Here is a 13,498-nt window from a genome sequence, read left to right as displayed (position 1 = left end):
GGGTGCTGAGGTTAGCAAGTCCGATGCAATCTGGATGAGGGTTCGACTGAGCCCATCATCCCTTTTTGGATGAATAAAACAGGTGATCCTCTATGTGAAGTAAACAAATAGACTCCCCATGGATAAACTTGCTCCTTGCATGGTATTATGGAATTTTCACTACTAGTTCAGGGCTTTTAATGGAAGTGACCATCACGACATGCTAGTTTGAGCTGAGTGACATTTTTAGCCTCATTCACATGCTGGAAAATGTAAATAAAATTTTATCTGATATGTTGAAAATAAGCAAATGTCATTACCCACAATACCATCAATGAGTTAAATCACTAATTTTACCTATTTCCTATATTTTGGATTTATATTTGATAAAGGGTGTTTGTTGTTAGAGTAGACAGAATTACTCATTAAACCACCTTTTGTAATTCCTTGTCATACCTAATGTGCCAACCAACCCTTACCACTGCCAGGTATTACAGTACCATTCCCGAGTGCCCCGGGAAATGCTATTTGAGCATCATCTGCCATCAGGTGCATTCACACCACCTTCATTACCAGAAACCATCGGGGGATGTGAATTTTTGAGATGGAAAAATCGAAATTTCATTATGTGGTTCATGCTGCTATATTGTAGTGAGGGATTTAGGACCATTATAACATGGTCTGATGTGATTAATATTACTTCTTTTTGGACATACACGCTATCATTCAGGTGCAACCACACAAAGCACGCCACTTCACAAGACACCCTTTATTAGGAGCAAACGTGCCTAAGTATGCAGCTGTCCCCAATGCAGCATGCAACAGAACAATAACAAATGGCAGATGAGCAGAACATGTCTCACAAGTGCACACGTATAGCTCCTAGATTTTGGTGCAATTCACGTCTTCACTGCTGCGTACACAAACACTCAATGCACAGTCATTGTGAATAGACGTTCACTGAAGAAAACAAATCTTATATTTCCTAAGGGCAGACTCTTAGGCTTACAAGATCTGTTTAGACACATTTACTTATTTACCATTGTTTTGTTACCATATATGGTATACATATAATGTAGAATTATTTTATTTATATGGAAAGCCTGAATGAGTCTCACAATTAAGAGAGTCCTGCTTTTGTATTTTCAATCATTATCTATGCTTTATCGTTTTTGTGCAAGGACAACAGAGTACCTTGAGAAATGCCAAACACAAGAAATAAGTCCTAAACCACTCTATCCAGTACACTGGTCAGAAACCTACTGGCTGTAATGCTCTCTATAGGTACTTTGAAGTCCTGCAGATGTTATTTTTAAAAACACGCTACAGACTACACGTGTGCACCACCGCACCTTGCCAAAATCTTTGTGTCCCGATCATTCAAACAGAGTTGGTAAATGTTACGGAAAACTTATCTCAACATGTTTTTCACGTCACACAAGGAGGGGTGGCACCCATCTCAATTGTTGGCAGCACGAAACCAGAAGTGGTAATTCAACATTTTTATTGTGGAGGCAGATCTCCCCCGACAATGACCGATGACTTCTTACAAAGTAACAAACTTGGTTCGTCTACTTCGAAGGAACAATCGTTTTGAGACGTCAATCAGCAGGAACTTAAACTCACAACCTGCCGATTATCAGTTGAGCATTATAACCACCAGGTCACCCAGTCTGATCATTGTTACAGTAAGGGACAGAGCGATGAGTCCATAATACACAAGGTACAGTTTGAGATGAACACAAGATGTAGCTTACCACAAACACATACTTGACCAAAAGGTGTAAACTATTAAAAATGTAATATTGTATTTCTGATTTTAAAAAATAGTTAGAGACCGTTATTGTTCAAAATAGCTCATCGTCCTGATATGTGAATCCACGCACACACATCACAGACGGTTAAATGCCTCACATCAGCACCATCAGGTCAGGCTGATGCATGATTATACAGCAGAAGGTCAATCCAACAACTGTACACCAATGCAAAATCTCTTCAGGGAGAAATGTTTACGTGGAGGGATGGGCTAGCATTGAAATCAATACTTATCCTGTACGCCTTAACTCAACCCAAGCCCTCCATGTTAAAGGGTCAAGTCACTTCCTCAGTCAATACAAACCCAGCACTGAGAGCCCAGCTGAAGTTAAATCTGTAATCTCATTACTTTCGAGAAAAAAAAGTATGTACGCTGTCACATTACATAAAGAGCTGGTGTTCAGAGCCTGTTATACAAAGTGCACACACAGCTGGGTCCGGAAGGTAGTGAAATAGTAATCATAGGGCGCCTCTTACAACGTCTAAGTAGAGTAAACAGCAACGAGGAATGTGTGGCGTTTGTTCTGTCTAGATAACGGGCGAGGGATAACACATCAACAAAGACGTTCCTCCTCTCCAATACCATCCCCATAAAAAGTTACGCTACTCAGCAGATGGTCGGTCGGTGGTGAAAACTGGTGACAGGAAACAGAGGAAAGACAGCACACTTCAGCCAAGGCTATTGCACAAAAAGCCCAAAACAGGCTTTAATTCTAAAAGTGCAAATACAGGAATATATTAAATGACACAATTTCATTAAACGTTCTCTATCATACCAATGAGAGCCGATTAATATTGATTATCTATTTTTGTCAGGGAGATGGGAGGCACGGACACATTACAATCTGCGATGTATACAAAGGTGCGCTGTGAAACAGTGTCCTTGATAATGAACGCATGAGAGACAAAGTGAGTATGGAGACGGGAGAGTTTGCCGTAGACACCGCGAGTGCATACGAGAGATGTTGACCGTCGGTGGAAAACACGGGACTGAGCAAGATAATGAGAGTGAAGTTGACAGTCATGGTTTTCCAGTGTTGCCTGCAATTGGTAAAGTCAGCTTTTGTACGTCCATGCCAATAGCTGACAGTGTCACCAACACCGATCGTCGGCAAAAAAAAAACGAGACTCCAATCACATTTGCACTGCGTGCAAACGTAAATATCTGAGCGGACACGTGGGGAACTCACCGATGTGTACATCCAGTGCAGCCGAGGCCTTGTCTGTGCTTGGGTCCCGTACGAGGAGAACACGCATGCCATTATTCAGCTCCAGGCCACGATACTCCCTCCGATCCTCCACCGACTTCACTACGTCCGCAGCTACGGATCTCACGGCCACCGCGGCCGTCATGGTCATGCGACTGGAAATTAACCTGGTGGGACAAATCCAAAGTCGAGCAGCCACACAAAGCTGGTGTTAACGGGGTGTCCCGGTTCTCATATTGACATTTAGCACTTTATTTATGTGAATTGATTTATGCTATCTATGAATTAAAATATTGTAAAACAAAAAAAAAGAGGTGGTCATTAACAAGATGACAAGAAAACAACAACAGCCACAACAGCAACACGATGAGTGACACCAACAGTGAGGCAATGCCAGCAGCAGTGTTGACAAACCAACCATGACAATAAACGTGATAGTATAGTAATAGAATACTTTAATACTATCACCACAAAACGCCAAATAAATTAGCACGTCCACCTATCCGAATGCCTCGCCACAATCAATAACTTTAAATACGAAATCCATTATCAATGACACTAAAAGCATCACCAAACCCCAAAGATAATTTAAATGGCTAACAGCCAACTCAAGTGGTGCTTATAAAAAAAATAATCAGTGGCGATACCGATGATCATAGCCACATGGCCATGAACCCCAATGTCACCATTATCACCTCCAAGAGCAACAGCGTTGACGTCAGCAGTAGATAAACTCGTCACCAACAATACCCGACATCACTGACACTACTGGAACGACTTACTTACGTGTCAGTACTTAAACCACTCACGTCCACACCAAATACAGCAATAACACCTCGAACTCCACCAAACACACCACCATCACTGACACCATTATTGACGCTTCCACCAAAAATCCCTCCCACACATCATTGATTTACACCACCATCACCACCACTGATGATGACTTCACCGTCAATTACTGACACTGTTCAGGACACCATCACCACCACTGACATATCAACACCATCACCGCCCACCACCAACGCCATCAACAGGCACCACCACTAACACCATCATCACGGACACCACGATCACCACTGATGACACCACCACCACGACCACCTTCAGTGATGAAACCACCACCACGACTAACAATGACATAACTTATCGAAATACAACCACCACCCCTATCTCCGACACTAACAGCACCACTGATGGTACCACTCCGAACAATATAACTACTACAACCACACCACCACCCGCCTGATCTTGGGTGACTGTGACTTTCACCTCTTCACCATCACCACCACATCACCTCTTCACCATCACCACCACATCACCTCTTCACCATCTCCACCACATCACCTCTTCACCATCACCACCACACCACCTCTTCACCATCACCACCACATCACCTCTTCACCATCACCACCACACCACCTCTTCACCATCACCACCACATCACCTCTTCACCATCACCACCACATCACCTCTTCACCTTCACCACATCACCTCTTCACCATCACCACCTCTTCACCATCACCACCACATCACCTCTTCACCATCACCACCACATCACCTCTTCACCATCTCCACCACATCACCTCTTCACCATCACCACCACACCACCTCTTCACCATCACCACCACATCACCTCTTCACCATCACCACCACATCGCCTCTTCACCATCACCACCACATCACCTCTTCACCATCACCACCACATCACCACCCCCATGATTGTTGGTGACCCTCTCTGAGGGACGCGCGCACGTGAGCGGCCTCGACCGAACGGGCCGCACGCCACCACCACCACAACCACCACCACCCTCATCAGCGCTACATCACCACCACCACCATCACCACCACCATCACCACCACCACCAACCACCACCACAATCGCCACCACCACGGGGTCAGGGACCCCGTTGCTCGCCCGACTCGCCTCCGCGCCGGGCCGCAACGCAGCAGCAGCAGCGACCGCCCGCACAGCGGTACAAGTGGCAGCATCCCCCGGGATCGATCCGCGATTCCGTATCTTGGAATCGATTCCCCACAGCGTTGAATTAGCGGTGCGCGCGCTTCGTGACGGTCGAAAAATCGATTCTAGCGACTCCGCCTGTACAGTTATTGCGGAATCGACAACGGTGGTGGCAATTTGGGATTTGAATCGCGATTTGAAGTTTTTGTGATTGCAGTGATCAATACTCTTTGGTTCTTTCGGTAAAGTCACGTAGAAATATAGCAATTGTTTCTTGCTGTGGTTGTCCCACCTGATGACGGGCGCGTGTGTTGTGCCCGAAACGTCGTGATTAAATTTAGTCTTCAGTTAAACATGTTTTCTCCCCCATAACTACTCTGATAACGATTGTTTTTACGTGACGATTATTTTATATTACACTCCTATGCCATTGTTAAACAAGTGAAAGATAACATTCACTCATACCTGTAGACTCATACAGTTTAGCCCGTATTCTTGTACAGGGAAATTGAGTTTTGACTTTAAACTTTCTTGTTTGCAGGAATTCAAATTCTTGGTTCTTTGAATTAACCACAAATATGGAAATTTAGTTTTCAGGTCCATACGGCGTACAGCCGTTTCAATGCGGGCAAAAATGCGTTTAGTCTCTGTGTTTGTCTTTCTCCCTTGAGATGGGGCTTTGTAGGATGAACATTGCGATGTATAAGGGCACGAGGTGACCAGTAAGGTCTGAGTTGGTCTGTAACAAGGTAGTGCACTCATAAGGGGTTGGCAGCTATGAGATCTGTAGAGAGATAACACGACCTTTATTTTCGTTAACGCTCGGAATTGTTATTTTTAGTTGTGGCTACTTTATTATAGTTGCATTGCTTTAGCTCCACAAGACTTTCCTGCACAGTTACTGCCAAATATGTTGGTACTCATTTCAGTTCATGAGGCTCCATATTGATATTTTTGGCAACACTATTGTACTCTTTTACATTTCAATCTTTAATGCACTAACTTATACGTAGCTATTTTAATATTACATTCATAATAAACGTTTTTGGGTTAGATCGCGTTATTAAAAATGTGTCGTAACCCTCCACCAAAAAAAGTGTCACGTTGACAAAAGACAAATAGTTCACTACTTTAGCGTTGAAGAGTGAAACCACAACATTTACAATTTCACTCTTCAACACACCGGTGGGCTAAAGTAGTGAACTATTTGTCTTTTGTCAACGTGACACTTTTTTGCTGATTGGCCGTGTCGGGTGGTGGAGGGTTACGACACATTTAGAAATAACGCGATCTAACTCATAAACGTTTATTATGAATAATATTGGTCGCGAAAGCCTACGTGTTAAATTAATATTAAATGTTTGCATAAAGTGTTAGTAACGAGCTCTCAGTTCGATTGTGTTGTCTACACTTGTAAAGTGGTGGCCCTATCGATGGCACCTGACACCTCCTTGCTTGCCAGTCATAGGAATGTGGAATTTCCACCAATGACCAGGGGAACCCAGACCATTTAACACGGGGAGACATTTGACTTGAATGAAGGCGGCAAATGTGTGCCGCATCTCAATGTGTGCCGCAGAGAGGAACCGTGACGTGTGCCTTTCGTGTGAGCAGCGCCACACAGCACCCCCGATTCTCCAGCCGGGCACATTTATTTAGTTTCCTAAATCGATCCAGAATCGATTCCGAAATCGAAACCGATGGGAATCGACAAGGGCCCAACGCGCCTGGACCGGCGCGGGATATTGAATTCCCCACTGCACACACGCGGGTGCGCCCTAGCCCCGCCCACCGCCCCGCCCCCATCCCCCGTCGCCCCCCCTCCCTCCCTCCTCACGTCGCCCCCGACGCGTCCGTCAGAGCGATAGCGATTGGCTCGGCTCGCGTCGCTGTGCCCGCTGACGACCAGAGAGTGACCCCCCCCACCCCGCCGGTGGGATGAGACCGTCAGGGCGGTCGCTCATGCGGGTTAGGAAATCCAATTGCGGGTCTTCGGGGGGGAGGGTGGGGGAGGGTGGGGGTGGTTGCAGGGGAGGGGGGTTGGAGAGAGGGTGGGGGAGGGTGGGGGGAGGGGTTGGGGGGAGGGTGGGGGTGGTTGGAGGGGAGGGGGGTTGGAGGGAGGGTGGGGGGAGAGGGTGGGGGAGGTTGGGGAGTGGGGGGAGGTGACGTAATCGTGAGGCGAATGAGCCTCTTTGGGTTTGATGGTTTTTGGTGACTGCGTGACGCAAAAGGCGCGTGGCTTTTATTCTGCCACGGGAGTTGCCAAAAACATAGACGTGGGGGGTTCTTGTTTTTTCTCCGTGTGTGTGTAATGCCGGTCAAATGTAATCAGTGGTGCACTTAGCGTTGATGCAAGTCCTCGCACCGATAGCATTTACTGTGAACCCCGCAAGTGATTGGCAAGGTGTTTAAACCGACTGTTCTTACATTCGCGTGGCACTGGTGGGTGAGAGGGCATTTAATGCTTAACGATACAAATTCTCATTCATTCATTCAATTTATTTTTTAGTAAAAACTCGCCCCCGATAAGGAGGGCATCTCAATGCTTTACAATATACATTAAACCAAGGTAGTCCTACCTATACAATCAAGACACATGTAAAAATATCAAAATGACGGCACATACTTCTTGAACGAATAACGTAACACCGCTATAGACATGTTATTAATCAAATTACTGGTGGATAATGCTATTGTACAAATTTGCCTAAATCGTAAAGACTTCTTGTGACTAAATATAGCATTATAATAACACATTCTGTTGCTATTTTTAGAATTTCATCAGCAGTATATCCTGAAAATGTGGGTCAATGAACCTACAGTATTGGCTTTCTGAAGCAATTGGCTTCTCTGGATCAAGAGACTGATGGACCGAGAGTTGGACTTAAATTTGCAGATAAGCTGATGAGAATCTAATGCAGGATTTCCCGTTTCATCAAATGCTGCGGAAAAACATTGGACTTACTGTTGTTTTTTTCCGTTGTGAATGAACAGACCATTGACCCTTTTGTTATGTCTTACAATCCATCACGACAGTTAAAGTCAAGGTTTTTGAACGCTTACGTCGGGCTAGAATAAAGGATACATCGAATGTGGAGGGTGAGGCAATTATGTTGATTTTATTGTTGCTAATTTATTGTTGCAATAAATATATTGGAATGTCAAAAGATAGATGCGTCTTGTATCCATGCCATTTACACAACACAGACTCACTTCACCTCTGAGAGGGATCACCGTTATGTCTAGAGGTTGTTTCACTACTTTGTGTCTGGGTATTCAGCATGTGTATGCCATTCGACCTTTTCCCCCCTAGAAATGTAGCCCTGAGCTAGCATAGGCCAGTAAAGAATAAATAAATCCATATTTTTATTATTACATTTCATCCAGTCAATTATGTCTGAGACACACATCATCTCTGAGGCTGCTCGAATCGAAATCCAGGATCTCAGCTGTTCTGCCTCAACCCTCTGACATCACGACAGAATCAAGTTCTGAACCCATCGAGAGTATCGATCCTGTCCGTTCACACCATCGTATTACCGGTTAGCTGCTACACGATGTGCTGTGTATGAGTTTCGATGTTGTCACAATATATATGCTTAATATAATACCGTATACTTCTACCATATGGAGTTGAAAAGTACTATGTGATGAAGATTGACCCATTTGGAATCTGTGGAAAGGAATTAAAACGTTGATTGAAAATCTAAAATAGTTCCAATATGAATGCACGCAACTGATATTCTGATCATTAGACCTCCTTTGCCAGTACCAACATATAATAATAGGGGTTTTCCCCTTTTTTCTGGCAACAAAACTGAAACCTTTTACAAATATTCATGTCTGCATTAACTACAATACTTGCAGTCAAAATGCAAAAAAAACACACTCTAATAATATATGCATTGTCCTTGTAACTGATTGGTCCACACCAGAGACAGATTTCTTTTGAGCCTCGTCTCAATTGGTGCTCGACCAGATGACGCCAAAAGGCGTACAGCTCAAAGACAGGACCTGAAGATGTTCTGTTACTTAAACTCATACCTCTTGGTTCTTTTATTTGTTTTATCTCCATTAAAGTGGTCAGTAATATGGTAGCATATTACTGACAAGTACATGGGGTGCCGTGGTGGTAAGTTAACTCCCTTGCCTGGTATGCAGGAGGTCGTGAGTTTGATCCCAACCCCGACGCCTGCTGCTGTATATTTGGAGTTTGAGTGTTCTCCCGTGGTCGCGTGGATTTTTTTTATCTGGGTCCTCTGATTTTTCCCTCCAGATTTAGATACATGCGTTTAATTTATTTACATTATTTAGTTGCTATAAATGTCCACATGATAGGCCACTTAGTTCAGCTAGCTATCATTTGTGGCCAGGTTACTTCTTAAAACGAGCTATATAGCTCAGTGGGCCTTACCTGGTAAAATAAACATGTTTAGTTTCACAGTTTCGTTTTAGTACTATGGGGAGGGGTGTTATTTTAGTTTTCTGGGCAATGTGATTAAGTGTCTTCAGGGACATCACAAGTCCATCTGGAATCGTGGAGACAGGACTAATTACGCAGTGCATTGACAATTAATTGTGCTCTGCATTACCAGAATGGATAATGCTGCTGTGACCTATTTAACATACAGTAGAGATTATCATTTGGAAAAAGATATCCGTGCCGTAAATGTTTGATGCTAAGATACAGTTTTTTGCATGTGCCATATCAAGGCACTATATACTACAACATAAATAGAGTACGGAGAAGACTGAATTGGATACTAACTATTGCAGTATATTGTGCGCATGCAATAATACCAAGGAGTCTATTTTGTCCAAACATGTATCGATTAAGCTCTCAAAAGGAGTTAAAATTTCCCTGTTTCGTACTTTCCAATGCTATTTGAAATGACTCAACTCTATTCGGTATACATATATATTTAGGAGCATGTTGCCATGTTTGTTTTTGGCAGCCCTTTCTCAATCCACTGCGGGATGAAAGCTTCCCCCACGCCGATTTGGTGACGGGGTTTGTTTGAACAGACCGCCCCACGATGGTCAGCGTGGGTTGTTGACATGGGGTGGAAGGGCAGGTTGATGTTAGCCATGACTTTACCGAAAGAACCAAAGAGTAATAGCTGGTTTACGAACAATATTTACCCGGTGATGGTAACTGTTCATGATTTCAATCTACGATTATCATTTATATCGAGGGTGACTACATGCCCGGTTCAGCTGTTTGTTCACGCCTCATTTTACCTGAGGGATTCACCAAAGCACGAATGGTCTATGGTACTGGGTTTACAAGTCACTTCTTTGTTGAAATAGGCGCTCTTTAAAAATCATTTTGCAAATAATGGGATGGTGAAAAGTTAATACGTTCTTCCAAAAAAACCTTACACCCTACTCACAAACAGGATAAAGTAAATGTATATTATGGGTTTTATATAATGATTATACCTAGGGTGCAGTGAACAAGAACGTCATACACGGTGAATGCCATATAATTAAACAGATATAATTAGATTGTGAAAACTGCGCAAATAACACGAACCTACACCAAGGATAAGTGATTCCTCTTTACAAACTGGAAAGTAACTCAATACAAATATGGTAATTTCTCCTATTTTATAATAAAAACCCAGTCATTGCCCTTAGTCGAGGTAAAGGGCCATAAAACAGTTCCAGAGAGTCATGTGACTTTGTGTACTCAATGTATTCTCCAAGCTTGCACATTTGAAATTTGTCTGTGATTACTAATATAAAAAAATACTTACTAATATTATATATAAATAGTAACTTTATACGTTTTTCAGAATGAGAAAACACTTGAATGACTTCCACGATGACTGCTTTGCCTTTGTATTTCAAGACACATTCGTATTTTTCATAATTAATATCTAGGATCATAGTTTCATAATTGTAGGACATTTTCTAAGATTAATAAAAAATAACCCACTCCAAATCATTTCTGCTAGTAGTTCTTGTTTTTTCAAACAGACGCCATACACGGAGGACTTCAAAATACGCTGAACAACATCGCCCTCTGTATTCGAGCCCAGTGTCCCAATTTTTCCGGCCACAGCTCAACTCCGAGACATGATTACGGCAGCACGGTGTGCAGCTTGCCGTGGGGCGAATTCGGCACCCGTCAAGTTAATTCGGTAGATCAACATTATAATGTGGATTATCCACCGATGTCTCAGGGCTGCGAATGGAACACTTCTTTTGACCGAACACGGTCGATGTTGCTGTTCAACAACATCATGAGATAGCTTTTTTGCGCCACTAGATGTCACCTGAGTGGCGTGCCTGCATTGATTTGGTTTAAGATGCAGTGAACCAACTTGACCAGAGAAGACTTTAGCTGCCCTTGAGCTACAAATATGTGTTGATACAGTTGTCATGCGATATACTTGTGTAGTGTCAAGGCTTCAGAGACAAGAGTTTCTAGGAGGCGCTTTCTTTATTAACATCTTCACGGTCTCGTCCACACAGCAGCTCAGCCCAGCCTGTACACAACACCAGCTGTCTAACACTGACGGCGCCGACTGAGATAGCCAACTGCTCCCCTTCGTAGCGCAGCGTCTAGCGGAGACATTCAGCGACGACGGCGACGAGACGAGTCCACTCCCAGCACCGGCAGCCTCGAGCCCCCCACTCTCGGCTCCTTTTATGCTCCCAGCGCGGCCTGGCTCCGCCCTGACCACGCCTCCCTTCTCGAACCCACTAGCAGGTTCCAGGGGCCTCCAGATGGGGTCCTCCATGCCCTTTACCCTAGGTCCTTCTCTCTGCCAACTCACCGTGCTCAGGCTCACCGGCGTGTGCGCTGTCTGTCCACCACAGTTGCCGTCGCTGTCCACCAGCCGGTGCTATTACACTATACACTACACTTGCATTGGTCAAATGTGACTTTGTAGGTTTGCATTCCCTAAGTTGGTGAAGCTTGATGGCGCTTCTTGGCTGACCGTGCTGTGCCTCACTTCAGTACTTGAAGCACAATTGGTGGAGGGGAGATTGGCTACTTCCCAGCGTATTTATTCTGCATTAACCCACCTGGCCATTGGGATTTGAGCGAGTCATGATGAATCACCAGACATAATGAGGTCCGTGTACTTACAGTTCCAGCCTCGCAAATCTGCTGCTGGATGAAGACCTACTTCATAATCAGAATCTTTATTTTTTCCTAGAGAAATCCAAGAAGTAATACGTTATTTATTTATCCAGGAAAGCCACATTGCACCGTATGACTTTCTTTCAGGAGGGTCCTGCATTAGATTTTTATTTTTAGATTTTCGGCCAATTAAGGAGTGTTCATAATGCACGTAGTAGGAAATCGGAGGACCCGGAGAAAACCCACATGTGCGAGGGGGTGACACTTTCACCGTACAGATGGCAACGAGTCCACTGACCGTACCGCCGTCTGGTGAGCCAGAGTATGCCATCTCGACGCCCACGGAAAAAGGAGTTCCACAACATATGCGTGTATGTGTGTGATCCGCCACCCCTCCTCGCTGCCTCCACAGTGATGGATTACAGACGCGCACCACCACCACTGCCCTGCTATCATAGGGTTGCTACCTCTGAGCGACAGAAAATCAGGACATATCATGGGAAGAAGAAGATCTCACAATACCATAGCAGGAGAGAACTATACGTGCAATGCGCCTTCAGTGGTGTATTATTTTACAACAAAACATATCCCGGGAAGACGTGTGCATTGTCCAGGACAGCTACCACGAAAGAGGATTATCCCTGGGAAAACCAAAACAGGTGGCAACCCTTTGCCACGTTGGTCATGGAGTTGTTGGACCATACTTGACCACACTTATCCTCCGGGCTAGTGAAGTGGGGTGGTGGGGGGGGGGCAATACCGGTCAAGGTACCACTCCCCACATTGATCGACTGTGTCTGGTAATTGAAGTCGGATGAATATTTGCAATCATTCAATTTTAAAAAATTACATTGAGCACATTGCGAGTGAAAGCTGTTGTTAAAATGAATTACATTTAAATCCAAAGACGTGAAAATACTGAATAAGATCAGACATTCGGCCTAAACATCTTAAAATCCGTAAAAATGTCATTAAAAACTCATTCTTAGGGGATAATACGTATGAGTGCATATTCGGGGTTATCAAACCAAAATTACCAATCAATTTTTACACACACGGCAGTACTGTTGTGACATACATTGCTCTATTGGGTTACAGTTGTGCTAACCATGTTGTGCTTTGCAACTTTGTTGAGCCTGGCCTACGAAGGGCTTCTCCAAATCGCGAGACCGGAGTGGCGCTGCAGCGACTCCCAAAGCGTCCACAAGGCGCCAGAGGCTACGAAGTGGCACTCTGCTTTTGTAGGAGTGCGTGCGAGGAAATAATACCCCACGTTGCACTCTTACGCCGTGGATGCACAGGATATGTACAGACCCTGGGAGCGTGTGCGTCTGGTTCAGAGCCCACGCTTAGAGTGTAGAAATTGCTGGAGCAGGCAAAGCAGAAAAGTGAATGTTCGGCTGTGTGGGTGATTCAAGGTTGATGATGATGTGGGCG

At 44.4% G+C, this 13,498-nt stretch overlaps 1 protein-coding gene across 1 annotated transcript in view; it reads right to left on the bottom strand.

Moving 5' to 3' along the window:
• Nucleotides 1–5,007, bottom strand: part of IDE (insulin degrading enzyme) — a 30,861-nt gene extending 25,854 nt beyond the window's left edge. The window contains exons 1-2 of the mRNA XM_078861704.1: nt 4,930–5,007; nt 2,985–3,169 (exon numbers count right to left, since the gene is read on the bottom strand). Coding sequence (XP_078717830.1) covers nt 2,985–3,169; nt 4,930–4,994 — 250 coding nt within the window. The 5' untranslated portion in view covers nt 4,995–5,007. The remainder of the gene's footprint in view (nt 1–2,984; nt 3,170–4,929) is intronic.
• Nucleotides 5,008–13,498: the final 8,491 nt, after the last annotated feature.

The sequence above is a fragment of the Lampetra fluviatilis genome, chromosome 12 (assembly GCF_964198595.1).
Source record: "Lampetra fluviatilis chromosome 12, kcLamFluv1.1, whole genome shotgun sequence".
Lineage (NCBI taxonomy): Eukaryota > Metazoa > Chordata > Hyperoartia > Petromyzontiformes > Petromyzontidae > Lampetra > Lampetra fluviatilis.
Note: the sequence above shows the minus strand (reverse complement) of the source record. Positions and strands in the feature narration are given on the sequence as shown.